The following is a 17,136-nucleotide window of genomic DNA, read 5'->3' on the forward strand; positions in this document are numbered from 1 at the left end:
CAACAAATATTTATTGATGAGGATGCTAGCCTTATGGGGCTTACAACCTGAAGGGGAAACAGATAAAGAAAGACAGTGACACCGCTAAGTGGAAGTGCTGTGATGGGAAGCCACAGAAGAAGAAGGGGAGCACCAGAGCCACGGGATCACCCAATCTTGGGGAGTGAGGGAAGGCTTCAAGAAGGCAGGAGATCTCAAGTAGCATTGTGAAGGGGGAAAAAGAGCTAACCAAAAATAGCCAAGGAATTGAATGTGCTAAGGATATAAGAAAGCATTACCTGTATCTGGAGACTGGAGCGTGGTCCTCAACGCCTTCACGAACTACAGCTGGCAAGTGACGGGGCTGGGTTGTTGAGTGGTGGCCACATCATGAAGGACCTTATCCATCATATGAAGAAGTTCAGAAGTTATATTTGGGTTGCCTATTTCATATGTGGCTTTTATTTTTAGCTGCCCTTGTCTTCTATCACAGACATGACAATAGCATAAGAAGTATTGCCATTCTGTTTGTTACAAATAACTAGGAACTTTTGAAAGTGGCACGTGTATAGAAGAGGGTTAACATGGAAGGCTTTCATCCATAGAAAGTCTTGCTTTCAAGATTGGCCCTTGGCTGGCCAAGTCTCCCACACTGATAGAAAACTTTCCCTAACAAATAAGGTTGGCTCACTATATCTAGACTATGCAAACAATATGGTTTATGCTGGGATTTTGGTACAAGCTTGCAGACCAACTCCCAGTGAAATCCTTCATTGCTGTCTCTACTGGGCTTCCTTAGGCAGAAACATCACTCACATGTTGCTGCATTTTTACAGGTGGGGGAGAATGTGTTTTGACCCATCACGAGGGGGAGAAAACACAAGAACGCTGCAGTCCGATTCCTCCAGACCCCACCTATCTTTCCGCATTATGATCCACTGTATACCCTTACTGCATCACTGTGATAACACTTAGCCATAAGTACAACTCTATGCTAAGTCCCGTGAGCCCTTCCAGGGAATTTCCTAACAGAGAGGAGGTCTTGATCACCAACACACCTGCTATGACTGTTCACCTATGGATATCTATTGGGTGAGGACAAAAAGTGAGCCACATGAAATGGTAGAAGTACCAGTTTCCTTATTTTATTTTTGTATAATATCCCTTTTTAAACCCAAACTCTTCTAACCCAGTTTGATCTCTCATTATTTCTCAAATTCTCAAACTCAGCTCTGAGTTACTTTTTCACTTTTACTTTCAAACGACAGAAACGTGTTAGCTTTTAGGAGAGTCAAAGAAAGCTACTGGCTCTAAGGGCAGTTTTTAATCAAGAGATCCAGAAAGGATTTGAAGTCCTTGGAATATTGATAGTGTCCCAAGGTGACTTTTTTTTCCTTTTTCTTTTAACAGGTGAGGATTTACTTGGTTGTGCAGCTTCTGGTGTACTCAAAGCCACCCACGGTATTAGGGTGCGACACTGGAATGCAGATAGCCTCTCTGGCCATGTGAAAAATGCATTAGTATTTACGAAATAGCAGCCGTGGACCAGATCCGCTTATGTATCTTTTATTGGGAAATTCTAGTCAAGTCTTACTTGAAAAGAATTTCTTTTTAAACAATTAAAAGAAATCCTGAAGGAACTTATGACCAACCAGGAAATCCTTGGGTTTCTTACAGGCTTTATCTTCAATTTGGTAAATTCCCTGGAGCTCTGCTCTCTCTTATGGAGAGTAACTGGCGGTGGTCTGCATCTCGGTTGAGCAGTCCCCCTTAGGCTTTCTGTTTCCTTTCTATCATCTTTGTCTCCCTCTGGGCTGGGGTAGGACTGTCAACATGGTGGGTGCAGGGCTCCCTGCTTTCTGTTTGACCTTGACCTTCATAGATGCCTTTTCTGGGACCCAGTAGGTCAAGAACACGACTTCCTCAGCATAGCTGGGCTTGTTTTTGATCTTTAGTTCTCGTCTAATTGGAGAGAATTTACAGTGCATAAATGGACTCTAATATAGAAGGTCCCTGGAGTTAGTGTATGGCAACACTGACTTCCCAGCAATGTGCAGTTTTACAAGGGTAGCTTTCTTCATAAGGCTGTTTGCGTTGTGTCTGCTCCCACTTTATTGCCTTTCTGTCCTTTATTTTTCTCTTTTATGCTCTCACTTACTACGTTGTCAGACTTCTCCCCTCCGCTGGCCATAAATACTTAATACTTAACTGCACTTACAGAATGAAGTTTTATATGTATTGTTCGTAATTTCCAATGCAAATGAAACATTTTTATTGTATTTCTCTGTTTATAGTAACTTCATGGAAATGTTTCTTGTTCATGGGGCCTAGATTTTTTTTTTTTTGTTTTCTGTTGCGTTTGAGCAGGGGGATGGTTTTGTTTATTTGACTTGGTTTTGCCCTTCTGATCCGATAGCTTTAATGGAAAGTGCATTTTCTATTGCTGGTGTAAGTCTACTTAGCATCAGTTGCCAGCAAAAATTCAGTTCTAATCCAAGGGTAGGTGATTTATGTAGCCCTTTGTATTTAGAGGCCGGTGTAACGAGGTCTGTGAGTGTTGCGAGATTTGCTGATGCATCCTCCGCAGTGTGCCCTTTGATATTTTCTGTTCTAGTTTTCCAGAGAGATGGTCATTCAGAGCCTACACATCTGTTCTGTATTTTGAACCTTGGATGAGAATATTCATTCAGGCCAAAAGAGTTAAAACAAAACACCTATGTTATTGCCTCTACAGACCAAGGTAATTCACCTTCTTTTCAATTAACTTCGTAGAGTTTTTATTTATTAAATCCATCTGCCCCTCTCCCTCAAATTGTCAAAGTGATTTGATAGTAAGGTTTTTACTATTGTAAATAAAATTCAGACTGCTTTCTGAAAGGTTTGCTGAAGAGTAATCATGTGTAACAAATATTTGGCCATAATAGCAACACTGCGTGAACACTCTGAAGTTAGAGAATCATTCCAAGGAGGAATTTTTCACTCTGTTGAATCTTAGATGCTTTGATTGTGATAAGTTCCATTAAACAAATCACAGTTCACTTATGTGTTCTGTTTACACAAGATATTTGAACTATTAAATCATACATATATGTGTATGTATATTTTATGTGTAGAATGAACATATTTATAAACACAGATTTGGTTTACTTCTATTTTAGCATGAACTTTTTTATTATACCATAGTAAGTCTGGTTAACATGCATAACCACACATAGTTATAAATTTTTCTTGTCATGAAAACTTTAAAGATCTTTCTTAGCAACTTTCAGATATGCAATACAGTATTGTTAACAATGTGGTGCATTACATCCCCGTGACTTAGTTATTTTGTAACCAGAAGTTTGTACCAGCATAAACTTTTTTTAAGCTGACATTTGCATATTATGAAATTCATCTTCCCGGCTATACATACAATCAGAAGAGTCTTTGTGTGTGTGTGTTGTTTCTGGATGGTCATTCATTTACTCATCAAAACATTTATCAAAGTCTTCTATGAGTCCTAAGATCGTGCTAGGTTCAAAGCATAAAAAAGATAAGATTAGTACTGGTTTTGAGGAGCTTAATATCTACTGGGAGAAACATTTAATGCTTGTATGCCTTCTACATATACGCCTTTTTACATGCCTTGTTGTGTTTGATTTTTGCAATCACTCTGTAGGTCATGTTTAATTATCACCATTTCAGAGATAAGGAAATGTCACAACTGGACAAGAGCTCAAATATTCTGGCTTCACATTCTTTACCAACTCACGTCCACTCCTCCTCCCCTATACCACACTAACTTTTTATAATAGACCTACATTTGTTATGTTGTCTTTTTTTCATGAAAAAGTAGTGGCTTTCCTGGGGCCTTGCAATCACTCATATCAATATTAATAAATGGAGTTATAGATCTTTTAATTGTATGCCTTGTATAAGTCTAGTTATCATCTGTCATACAAAGTTATAATATTTTGACTATATTCCCTATGCTATACATTACATGCTTATGACTTATTTATTTTATAACTGGAAGCTTGTCCCTCTTAATCCCTGTCACCTGTCTTGCCTGCCCCCAACCTGTTCCCTCTCTGGTAATCAACATTTAGTTTCTTATATCAGTGAGTCTGTTTCTGTTTTCTCTTGTTTGTTCATTTGTTTTTTAGATTTCACATATACATGAAATTATATGGTATTTGTCTTTCTTTGTCTGACTTATTTCACTTAGCATAATACCTTGTAGGTCCATCCGTGTTTTTACAAATGGCAAGATTTCATTCTTTTTTATGGCTGAATAATATTCCATTTGTGTGTGTGTGTGTGTGTGTGTGTGTGTGTGTGTGTGTATGTAGGTGTATGCGTATGTGCACGTATACACATACACACACCCCACATCTTTTTTTATCCATTCCTCTGTTGATGCACAGAGGTTGCTTCCATATCTTGGCTGTTGTAAATAACTCTACAGTGAACACAGTTGTATATATCTCTCTGAAATGGTGTTTTTGTTTTCTTCGCATAAGTACCCAGAAGTGGAATTGCTGAGTTGTATGGTAGTTCTTAAATCTTTTGAGAAACCTCCATACTGTTTTGCACAGTGGCTGCATCATTTTACATTCCCACCAGCAGTGCACAAGGGTTCCTTTTTCTCCACATCTTCGCCAACACTTATTATTTTTTGTCTTTTTGATGGTAACCGGTTTGACAGGTGTGAGGTGATATCTCATTGTGGTTTTTATTTTCATTTCACTGATGAGTAGTGATATTGAACATTTTTTCGTATGTTTCTTAGTCATCTGCATGTCTTCTTTGGAAAATTGTCTATTGAAGTCCTTTACCCATTTTTAAATCAGGTTATTTGCGGGTTTTTTTTTTTTTTTGATACTAGATTGTATAAGTTGCCTTTTCATTTTCTTCATGGTTTCCTTAGCTGTGCAGAAACTTTTTAGTTTGATGTAAACCCGCTTATTCATTTTAGCTTTTGTTGCCCTTCCTTGATGTGACTGTTCTAAAATAACATTGGTAATACCAGTGCCAAAGAGCTTTACCATCTATGTTTTCCTCTAGGAGTTTTATGGTTTCAGGTTTCAGAGTCCAGTCTTCAATCCGTTTTGAATTTACATTTGTATACGGTATAAGATGGTGGTTCAGTTCATTCTTTCACATGTAGCTGTCCAGTTTTTCCAACACCATTTATTGAAGAGATTGTGTTTCCCCCATGGCTCCTCTATCATAGATTAATTTACCATATTTGTGAGATTTTATTTCTGGGCTCTCTATTCTTCCCATGTCTGTTTTCATACCAGGACTATACTATTCTGATTATTATAGCTTTGCAGTATATTTGAAATCTGGAAGCATGACCTCTAGCTTGTTTTTTTCCCCGCAAGATTGCTTTGGCTATTTGGGGTCCTTTGTGGTTCCATTCAAATTTGGGGATTCTTTGTTCTAGTTCTGTGAAAAATGTCATTGGTATTTTGATGAAGATTGCATTGAATGTGTAGATTGCTTTGTGTAGTATGAACATTTTAATATTAATTCTTCCAGTCTATGATATTGAGATATCTTTCCATTTATTTTTGTCTTCCCGTTTCTTTCATCAGTGCCTTACAGTCTTCAGAGTACAGGTCTTTCACCTCCTTGGTTAAATTTATTCCTGCGTATTTTATTCTTTTTGATGCAGTCGTAAATGGGATTGTTTGCTTAATTTCTCTTTCTGATAGCTCGTTGTTAGCATATAGAAGTGCCGCTAATTTCTTTTTTTAAATCAATGTATTTATTTTAGACTGTTATATTAGTTTCAGGTGTACAGTATAGCAATTCAACACTTCCATACGTGATCCAGTGCTCGTCACAACAAGTGCACTCCTTAATCCCCATCAATAGCCCAACTCCCCAACCCTCTCCCCTCTGATAACCATCAGTTTGTTCTCTATGATTAAGAGTCTATTTCCTGATTTCTCTCTCTCTCTCTCTCTTTTTACCTTTGAAACACAGCCAATTTATGCATCTTAATTTTCTATCTTGAGGCTTTACCGAATTCATTTATTAGTTCTGATAGTTTTTTTGGTGATCTCTTTAAGTTTTTTTTATATGTAGTATCATGTCATCTGTAAATAGTGACAGTTTTACTTCTTTCTAATACGGATGTCTTTATTTCCTTTCCTTGCCTAGTTGCTGTGGCTAGAATTTCCAGTACTATGTTAAATAAAAGTGGTGGTGAGAGTGGGCATCTTTGTCTTGTTCCTCATCTTACAGGGAAAGCTGTTACCCTTTCACCATTATGTTTCCTGTGGGTTTGCCCTATTTTTATGTTGAGGTATGTTTCTTCCAAACTCACTTTGTTGAGAATTTTTATTGTAAATGGATGTTGAATTTTTTTAGATGCTTTTTTCTGTATCTAATATGATTTTTACCCTTTGTTTTATTAACATGGTGTATTACATTGATTGAATTGTGGATGTTGAATCTTCCTCGCATCCCTGGAATAAATCCCACTTGATCATGATGTATGATCCTTTTAATGTATTTTTGAATTTTGTTTGCTGATACTTTGTTGAGGACTTTTGCCTCTATGTTCAACAGGGATATATTGGTCTGCAATTTTCTTTTTTGATGGTGTCTTTGTCTGGTTTCAGTACCAGAGTAATGCTGGCCTCACAAAATGAGTTTGGAAGCACTCTTTCCTTTTTAGTTTTTTGGAATAATTTGAGAAAGATAGGTACTAACGCTAAATGTTTGGTAGAATTCACCTGTAAAGCTTTCTGGTCCTGGACTTTTGTTTTTTTAGAGTTTTAAAATTATTGATTTAATTTCATTACTTGTAATCTGTTCAGATTTTCTGTTCTTTGTAATTCAATCTGGAATTTGTGGGTTACTAGGAATTTATCTATTTTTAATAGGTTTTCCAATTTATTGGTATATAATTGTGTGTTGTAGTTTCTCCTGATCCTTTGTATTTCTGTGGTGTCAGTAATAACTTCTCAATTTTCATTTCTGATTTCATTTATTTGGGTTCTTTTTCTCTCTCTCTCTCTTTTCCTCTCTGTTTTTGATGTCTGGTTAGAGGTTTATTGAATTTATCTTTTCAAAGAAACTTTTTAGTTTAATCGATTTTTTTCTATTGTTTTTTAAAATCTCAATTTCAGTTATTTCCTCCCTGATCTTCATTATTTCCTTTCTTCTACTAACTTGGGTTTGATTTGTTCTTCTTTTTCTAATTACATTAGGTTGGATTGTTTATTTGGGATTTTTTTGTTTCTTGAGGTAGGCCTCTATCACTGTGAACTTCCTTCTTAGAACTGCTATGGTGCATTCCACAGATTTTGTCGGGTTGTGTTTTCATTTTTATTTGTCCTAAGGTATTCTTAAATTTCCTCTTTGATTTCTTTGTTGACCCCTCTTTTTGTGTGTTGTCAGTTTTCTTTTTGTAATTTCTGGTTTAATACCCTTGTGATCAGAAAAGATTTTTTTTTTTAATATTTATTTGTCAGAGAGCATGCGCACAAGTAGGGGGAACAGGGGGCAGAAGGAGAAGCAGGCTCCCTGCTGAGCAAGGAGCCCAATGCAGGACTTGATCCCAGGACCCTGGGATCATGACCTCAGCTGAAGGCAGATGCTTAACTGACTGAGTCACCCAGGCATCCCAAGATGCTTGATGTAATTTGACTCTTCTTGAATTTATTGAGACTTGTTTTGTGGTCTAACATGTGATCAGTCCTGGAGAATGTTCTATGTGCAGTTGGAAAGAATGTGTATTCTCTTTGGGATGAGATGGTCTATGTATGTTATTAAGTCCATCTGGTCTAATATGTCATTTAAGACCAATGTTTACTTACTGATTTTTTGTATGGTGATCTACCCATTGATACAAGTGGGGTATTAAAGTCCTCTACTATTGTATTGCTGTGAATTTTTCCCTTTATTTCTATTAATATTTGCTTTTATATATTTAGGTGCAGCTAGGTTGTGTGCATACATATTTATGAATGTTATGTCCTCTTCTTAGATTGACCCTCTTTATTATTATGTAACACCCTTCCTTGACTTGTGTTACAGCCTTTGTTTTAAAGTCTATTTTTCTGACATGAGTATTGCTAGTTCAGTTTTCTTTTTGTTTCCATTTGCATGGTATATCTTGTACCATCCCTTCACTTTCAGTTCTTTTGGTGTGAAGCGAGTATCTTATAGGCAGCATTTAGATGTTTTTGTTTGTTTGTTTGTTTTATCTATTCAGTCACCCTATGTCTTTTGATGGAGCATTTAGTCCATTAACATTGAAAGTGATTATTGATAGGTATGTACTTACTGCCATTTTATTAGTTGTTTTCTGGTTATTTTTGTAATTCTTCTCTGTTCTTTCCTTCCCTTGCTCTCTTCCCTTGTGGTTTGATGTTTTCTTTAGTGTGATGTTTTGGTTCCTTTCTCTTTATTTTTTGTGTATGTGTTATAGGTTTTGTGGTTACCGTAAGCATTACATATATTGGCTTGTATATGTAGCAGTCTATTTCAAGATGATGGTCACTTAAGTTTGAATGCATTCTAAAAGCACTACATTTCTACCCACCCCCCCATGTTTTGGTTTTTGTTGTTTTTTTTAAGATTTTACTTATTTATTTGACAGAGACAGAGACAGCCAGCGAGAGAGGGAGCACAAGCAGGGGAAGTGGGAGAGGAAGAAGCAAGCTCCCAGCAGAGGAGCCTGATGTGGGGCTCGATCCCATAACGCTGGGATCACGCCCTGAGCCGAAGGCAGACGCTTAACCGCTGTGCCACCCAGGCGCCCCCCATGTTTTGTTTTTGACAGCATATTTTATCTTTTTATTTTGTGTATCCCCTTAACTACTTATTGTAGTTATAGTTGATTTTACTATTTTTGTCTTTTAACCTTCATATTGTTTTAAGTGGCTGATACACTGCCGTTACTATATATTCATATATACTATATATATTCATGTGTGTGTATGTGTGTGTATGTGTGTATATACACATTTTTTTTTTTTACCATACTATGTATTTACCAATGAGATTTTTTTTCTTTTTTTCCATTGAGATTTTTTTCTTGCATATATTTTCTTATTTCAAGTTATGGTCTTTTCTTTTTCCACTTGAGGAAACCCCTTTAACATTTCTTGTAAGGCCAGTTTAGTGATGATGAACTCCTTTAGTTTTCTTGCCTGAGAAACACTTTGTCTCTCCCTCAATTCTGAATTATAACCTTGCCATGTAGAGTGTTCTTGGTTGTAGGTTTTTTCCTTTCAGCACTTTAAATATATCCTGCCACTCTTTTCTGGCATGTGACGATTCTCCTGAAAAATCAGCTGTTAGCCTTATGGGGTGTCCCTGGTATGTGACAATTTGTTTTTCTCTTGTGGCCTTTAGTATTCTCTCTTTATCTTTATCTTTAAATTTTGCCATTTTATCTGTCTTGCTGTGAATCTCTTTGGGTTCATCTTGTCTGGGACTCTCTGAGCATTCTTCCCCAGGTTAGGGAAGTTTCCAGCCATTATTTCTTCAAATAATTTTCTGCTCCTTTCTCTTCTCCTTCTGGGACTCCCGTAATGTGAATGTTAATACACTTGATATTGTCTCAGAGGTTTTTAAGACTAGCCTCATTTTTAAAAATCCTTTTTTTTCTTTTTGCTGTTCTGAGGGGGTGGTTTCCACTATTTTATCTTTCGGTTTGTTGATTCATTCTTCTGTATCATCTAGTTTGCTGTTCACTTCCCTTTAGTGTATTTTTTCGTTGCAGTTATTATATTCTTCAGCTCTGATTGGTTCTTTCTTATATTTCCTACTCTTTGTTGAAATTCCCAGTGTGTTTCTCCAGTCTTCTGAGTTCAGTGAGCATCTTTATGACCATTACTTTGAACTCTTGATCAGATAAATTACTTATCTCTGCTTTATTAGGGTTTTTTTCCCTGGAGTTTTATCTTGTTCTTTCATTTGGAATGTACTCCTTTGTCTCCGCGTTTTGTTTGACTTTCTGTGTTTATTTCTATAAATTACATGGAACAGTTACCTCTCCAGGTCTTGAAGTAGTGGCCTTGTATGGATGGTGTGTTCTTTGAGTAGACGGTGTGTGCCTGATGGCTTTGAAAGGCCAGATGGAAGAGTGTGGGCTGGGGTGTGCCATGCCGGGTTGCCTTGGCAGGGTGGTTGGATCAGGCACAGGCTGGGCACATCTCAAAGCATGTTGGGGCTGCTTTGGGGGGGATGGCTGAAGCTGGTTTGGGCCAGGGGCCTGGGACATACACCCTAGTAGCTGGCTAGACCCTGCTCCCATTTTTGCTGTGAAGGTGGAGGGGGAACGTAAAAAATGGAACTCATCCAGGTATCTTTGACCCTGGAGAGGTTCCAGAAGTTTCCCACCCATTTGGTAGATGCTCTAGAATTTGTAAATGGATTTCCTTCACTTATAGTCTTATTGCTCTTTAAACTGTTCCTTTTTCACTGTGCCCCAGGGTAGGTGAGCCTGTGTGCTGGCCCCTCAGCGATAGCCCTCCCTGCTGCAGTTTGCCACATTGGGGGTGGGATTCCTGTTGTTACAGTCTCTCTTTCTCCAGCCCTTCTCTGTACTCCCTCTGTTGGTTGTCGTGCAGAAGCTGTTTCAGTCAGCTGTCAGTTCTTCTTCAGGAGGAACTGCTTTGTATGGAGGTAGAGAGTCAGTGTATCCATGGGAAGAGGGGATCAGGGTCTTCCTACGCTTGGACTGTCTCCTTGTTGTACTTTTGATTTCCAGTTATACTGCAGATCACAGTTGAAAAGTGAAGTATATCATGCCTGAGACTTTCTTTATAAATCTTCTACTTGTTTCCCAGTTCATATCAAAGTGATGCTTCCTTTCTATCAGTCTTATTCTTCTGGGAAGTACCAAGGGTCTCCTGGATGAAGCAGTATAGCTGATCTTTTTAAATTAAATTATTTCTCTCTTAGTGAGTGTAGGTAAAAAAATGGTTTAAGCCAAGGAAAAATGTGGATTTGTCTCTATTTTCTCAGGAAATTATAGTAAATTGAATTCCATCTACCTAAATTACTGGTATTGAGTGATAGCTGTTTCCCATTCTAGTATATTTTTTATTCACCTTTCAAAGTGATATTCTCAGGTATATGGTCCTAGGAAGTAGAGATAGTATAAATGCTTATTTTATGCCCTAAAAGGTATTTAAGGAGGCCTGCACGTTTCCTTTGGGGTTCTGATAAACTGTCAGATCTGCTATTTGGTATTTATGGTATGGACAGATTTAATCCTTTATGGCTTTATCCTTTAGGCTTACTTCTCTCTCTGCCATATTTACTTGCATATAATTTCCCTCAGGTTCTCTGGAGGCAAAATTTTTGTGTAAGAAATTGTACAGTTCCTCCATGTTATGTCATCCCTAGCAGGTTAACCCTTTCTTTTTTCTCTTCCCCTCCTCTCCCTTCCCCTCCCTTCCTTTCCTCTCCCCTCCTCTCCCCCTTCCCCCTCCCCTCCCTTCCTTCCTTCCTCTCCTCTCCTCTCCTCTCCCCTCCCCTCCCCTCCTCTCCCCTCCCCTCCCCTCCCCTCCCCTCCTCTCCTCTCCTCTCCTCTCCTCTCCTCTCCTCTCCTCTCCTCTCCTCTCCCCTCTCCCCTCTCTCTTCTCTCCTCTCTCCTCTCCTCTCCTCTTTTCTTTTCCTTATTTCCTTCTTCCTTTCTTTCCTAAAAGGCATTATAGCTCTCATGGCTTCATCAGAACAAATTAAGAGCTGAAATTGACCCTATTTGATCAAAGTAGGGGCATGTAAAAGGTATTAAAAAGTGATTAAATACTTTGTCCACTTGGTTACCTAGGCTCTAATAAACTTCTGTTAATGAACCCTGAAGTATTATTTATAAGAATACATGTCTGTACTTTGTGGTTAGTCATTTTCTGTATTTTTGTAGCAAACAGAAAAAAGAATACTGGGTTTTATTCTTGTGGGTAAAATTACAGTTGCTTTAACTACTTTTATCCCAAGATCTGTAACAAGTTCAGAAGAGAACTAGATAGGAATTTTTGGTGTCATATCATTGGTTTCATTCCTTGATCATATTCTGTTCAATATTTTTTATCAGTAACTTGGATAAAAAACAAACATGTTTGAATTCATATTTGACCCTGAACTAGGAGGTATGTCTTCCATTAAGCATAACAGAAACAAGATATGAAAGAGTTGAAGTCCAATAGATAAATGTGGTATAACTAATGTACAGACCTGAGTTTAGATTTTAAAAATCTATCATATAAGCATAGACTTAACAGTGATTTACATGGAAAAAAATAAAAAGCATAGATGTCTTAATTGACCACAAGTTTAGGATAAGCTGATAGTGTGACAGAGTTGCTAAAAATGTTTATGGAACTTAGTGAGCAGAACAAGATGGTGATAGTTCTGATAAACCGTATTCTGCCTACACCGTGTCTGGAGCGCCATGTTCGGATGGGGATGCTTTGGGAGGGACATGGATTTACTAGCTCACAGGAAATGAACTCTTTGGTATGGGGTCATCGATGGAATTGGCCATCATTTTATGGAGGAGAGAAGGGCCTGAATGAAAATGTGTTAGCATTATCATGTGATAACTGGAACTCCGGAGGGCAGAACTTGGATGGCTGGATAGAAGTTGAAGACAGAGCTAGTCTAGCTCAGCATGATGACAGTGTTGGGTTGTTTTTGCAAGGAAGAGACACAGATTACCTTTTTCCATCGGTGTTTAGTATAAGGATATTCAGAGAAGTGAAGTTAACAGAGAGCCATCACAACTGCCTCACCACCACCTCTGACTCAGTGTTTCCAGGGGGAGTGTTCTGGAGAAATGAAACAGCAGCCCAGTGTTGCTCTGGATACAGCCATGGGCATATAGAGTTAAACTCTCCCTCTGCCTGAGCAAATGCCACTTTTTAGACGTCTGAAGACATTTTGGCTTCCAGGGATGATCTGCAAGTCTCTCTCCATCTCTTGCTGAATGTTTGATGCCTTTCTAAACATGGAAGGTATCAGAGAATGGTGAGCTCCTGGGTCTATGGGATAAGAGGCAAAAGTAACAGAATGAGGTGTACAGAGCTCTTGGCGTTCTAAAACCCAATATTCTGGAATTTTTTCTCTGCATAATGATTTAAACCAATATTTAAAATCCTGAGTTCCAGGAATCGTCTATAATGATACATAGTTTCATCTGCATTCAGGGAACCTCTGTTCCAGAGGGGGCTTTTCTCACCTATACTTTGCTCTGACTTTGAATTTATGGAAATATGTATGTATGTATGTGTGTGTGTGTGTGTATTTTTAAATCTATTTGTTCTTTTTCCTTGATTGTTCTAGAGTGTCATTGCTCTCACGAAAACAATAGGCTTTGAAAACAAGCTTCTTCTTTTTTTTTTTTTTTAAAGATTTTATTTATTTATTTGACAGAGATAGAGACAGCCAGCAAGAGAGGGAACACAAGCAGGGGGAGTGGGAGAGGAAGAAGCAGGCTCCCAGCGGAGGAGCCTGATGTGGGGCTCGATCCCATAACGCCGGGATCATGCCCTAGCCGAAGGCAGACGCTTAACCGCTGTGTCACCCAGGCGCCCCTGAAAACAAGCTTCTTGAGCAATAAAGTAGAAAATATGTTTTGGTAGTTTAAAATGATAATGTGTTTTCTGAGCATTTTGGGACTGGGAGAACTGGTTTATCCAGTGTCTGTGACCTGAGTAAGAGGGTTATGTATATTAACTAGAAACTTTGATAATGGATCAGTTACATAGAAATTTTTCTTTTTAAGAAAATTATCCTATTTTACATGTATAAATGAACATTCGTATGGGCAGAAATTTTGTTATCTCTCTCCTGAAGTTCCCTTACAAAAGCAAAATTGCCGGGTATTAAAAGGCAAGGAATTTCTTCCTAGGTATAAAATTTGCTGGTTTATCAGTTGGACGCAACTTATTCTATGAATCTTTCTCAATAATTATATATATCTGGAGTATATATTCTCCCTAAAGAATATTCTCTAAGTATTATGTACTTTAAAATCATCATCTGACTTGATTATGTTCTTTTTTCTTTTCAGAAAGTATCTATATATCACATCTTCTTTTAAAGGAGCATTTAAAAATGAGGTTAAGAAGGCAGAAGAAGCAGTGAAGATCGGTATGTAATTATCTATGGCCTAATCATTATTGTTCATTCAACCACCATTAATTGTACACTTATTCTGAGATATATACTCTTCTAGCATTGTGGGAATGACCACCATTAATCAAATTCCTGCTTCCGAGGAACTTCAGAACACATTTTTCTGTCTCTGGCTTTGTTTAATTGTGTTATTTATCGTTTTAACATATATTGCTGTATCTTAGTATTTACTGTTTATTATTCCAGGTACACACTTGGAACAGGATTGATATATATTGATATATATTGGAAATTCTGGTTGGCATGATGCTGAGTTAGATCATTTTAGAGACTAGCATTACATGCACTTTAAGAAGGAATGTTTTACACATTCACTGCCCCCCCTCCCGCAACGAGGACAAAGCCATCCTTTCCCAGGGTCCAGGAGCAAGGAGTAACTTTAATCTATATTTCATGGATTTTCAGAGAGTTTTCAGTCAGTCAAAGATTCAGTCGTAACTCTTTAATGTGTATGTATAAAGTTAGGCCCTGTCAACTGCAAGGTCTAAGAGGAAGCCCTGTGTGGCTGCCTCCACCTGGCATGAGCGAGAGCTATGGAAGGAGTATACGATTTTCTGAGATTATTGTCTGTAAGCCATTCTCACCATAGTGCATGTGTGTTTGTGCATGTGTGTGTGTGTGTATGTGTGTGTGTGTATACTGCTCATACATATATACTGTTCTCTTAAAATTGCTTGGAAGAATTTCCTGGTGGTGTAATTATCTTGCTTCTGCTTCCAGCTGAACTTGTATTGAAAGAGGCACAAATCACAGTAAACCAGCCTGACAGGACTTCTTTGTCTTCTGCCAAGGTAGGCCCCATAGTCTTCTTAAGTGGCAAAGTGTCATTTGCTTTTTCCTGCACACAGTAGTCTCTTATCATTTACTTCCTAAACTTTTACGCGCAGACAAGCTCAGAAGCTGAAGTTGATTTTAACCCAGGTAAACAGAACAGAGGCATGCCACGAAGGGAGGGGGGAGTCAGCGGTAAGAGAAGGCTGAGTCTGAGAGCAAAGATAAGCAACGTGGGGTGAATTTGGAGCAGTGGGGAAGAGCACCACAGCTCATTTCTTTAAAATGAAAAGTAATAAGAGAAAAGGAGAAAATAATGAAAAACTAGCAGAAAAAAGTAGCCTATCAAGTTTCCTTGAAAATTTCTTTTCAAATTATTGCTCCCTACAGACCTGAATAAATGGGGAAAGCAAGGAGAAGACTAATAAGCCATCCTTTTTTCTGGGGCTAGGAATTATGTGCTATAATTATGAATATTAATAACAGTACTTCCCGCTTACAAAGCTCTTTTCTTATGAGTTGCTCCACACAGTTCATAAACATTTGCTGTAATCCTTGCAATACACCCATGAGTCAGATAGGTTATAAAGAACTATTATTATTAATTATAATGCATGGCAACTAAGGAAAAGAATATTGCTGCAGGACATGTATTGTAAGTTTGCCAGCTTTTACCAAAAATGCGATACAAAGCTTTCTGCCATGGTGAGTTAAAGCGACCTTTTATTTGCTTGCATATAAAGGAGTACAAAGGTGTAGGGAGGAAAAAAAATGCCTCACTTCACCTTCATCCTTTTCTGCAGACTGAGTATATGAATCCTTTCTGTGATTTGCCCTTGAACTTCAGGGACAAGGGCTGTGTCTGATACAGAGCTCTCTCATATCTAAAGATCACGATTAGGGAATGAAATCAAAGAGTAGCACCCGGTGATGCCCCAAAGTTATCTATGGCTTTCCCAAAATTCTCTAACTTTTTTTCTTTGCAATTATTATTTTAAGGTAAACGTAGACCTATCTTACTGTTATTGATTTTTAAAGAAAAGTTTAAGCTTTTTAAATTTTGTCTCAGAGAAATCAATTTCCTTGGCTTTATGTAATTGAGAGACAAGAGAAACAGACTTTTTCTAACGGGTCAGGACCTTGCTTTCTTCTTGCTTTAGCCTTACCTCTCACTGCCTCTTTGCTCTGCGTTCTGAGTGCATGGACAGGAAGGGTGGGGAAGTCTTTGACCACCTTGCTTTGTTGCTCAGCAAAGAGAGCAAAGCAGAATGACCTTGGCTTCCAACCTCTTAAATTCCTCGAGGCAGTCGAGTGGTTGCATTTGAAGTGAAATACTTACCAGTCATTTTACCATTTGCTTTTACTTTAGTCAGTGAAAATAATGTTCAGTGAGTGGTATACTCACCAAATGAGACGCCCATCTTTCCCATCACGTGAATGGAGCACATTAAAAATCTGTTGTTATTTGTGAAATAATAACAACGCATTATTTCTTTTCTGCCTGGTTAGAGGGAGCGTACTAGAGATAGGGCAGTGAATGAGCCAGCACATCAAATTAAAAGAGAAGGTAAGAAAGACAGATGGGCATTGGTATTGAGGTGCTCCTATAGGGTTGGGCTGTCCTATAAAGGGACAGCTTGGGAAGTATTTGGGGTATCTGAAAGTTGACATAAAGGAGTATGGTGACTGACAAAATTTTTTAATAGCAACTTGGTTTTTCCTGAAGAAGCCTTAGTGATTGATCACGTGGTTTAGCATTTTTTGTTGTTATTCTCACAGACAAAAGTCAAAGTCATCACCAAAGTACCAGTACGGTACCAGTACATCGAATGACTTTGCTAATAAGCTTTTGTATAATTTGTGTAAAAGCCAGTGTGACATTACAGGGAGCAATGACTTTTTAAAAGGCGGAGAGAATATTGGAATATGTGCAAAAAGAGAACCGTGGGCTAGGATTTGGTGTGTCCTCTTAGCTCCTGGAACTGATTCATTTATCAAGTATTTATTGAGTGTCTACCATGGTACAATTGCATTAGGCAATGTGACCTATCACTATTACCCTTGTGAAACATTTGGATAATAGGATAATAAATATCAACTCAGCTTTCATTAATTTAATGGAATTATGTTCTCTCCTAACTAAATGTACCTCTGCAGGACGTATTACAGAAAGCTTTAGAAGATGTAGAAGCAAAGCATAAGATTCTTAAAGAGAAACAGAGGTAAGATGTA

The 17,136-nt window shown here is 38.0% G+C and overlaps 1 protein-coding gene across 1 annotated transcript in view; it reads left to right on the forward strand.

Annotated features, from left to right (window-relative positions):
- The window catches only part of MORC1 (MORC family CW-type zinc finger 1), a 157,536-nt gene that overhangs the window by 38,614 nt on the left and 101,786 nt on the right, over window positions 1-17,136 (forward strand). Inside the window, exons 9-12 of the mRNA XM_087861296.1 lie at window positions 2,594-2,719; window positions 14,009-14,088; window positions 14,854-14,924; window positions 17,062-17,126. Of these exons, the coding sequence (XP_087717422.1) occupies window positions 2,594-2,719; window positions 14,009-14,088; window positions 14,854-14,924; window positions 17,062-17,126 (342 nt within the window). The remainder of the gene's footprint in view (window positions 1-2,593; window positions 2,720-14,008; window positions 14,089-14,853; window positions 14,925-17,061; window positions 17,127-17,136) is intronic.

The sequence above is a fragment of the Ursus americanus genome, chromosome 4 (assembly GCF_024610735.1).
Source record: "Ursus americanus isolate L20-20 chromosome 4, mUrsAme1.1.p, whole genome shotgun sequence".
In the NCBI taxonomy this organism is placed as follows: domain Eukaryota; kingdom Metazoa; phylum Chordata; class Mammalia; order Carnivora; family Ursidae; genus Ursus; species Ursus americanus.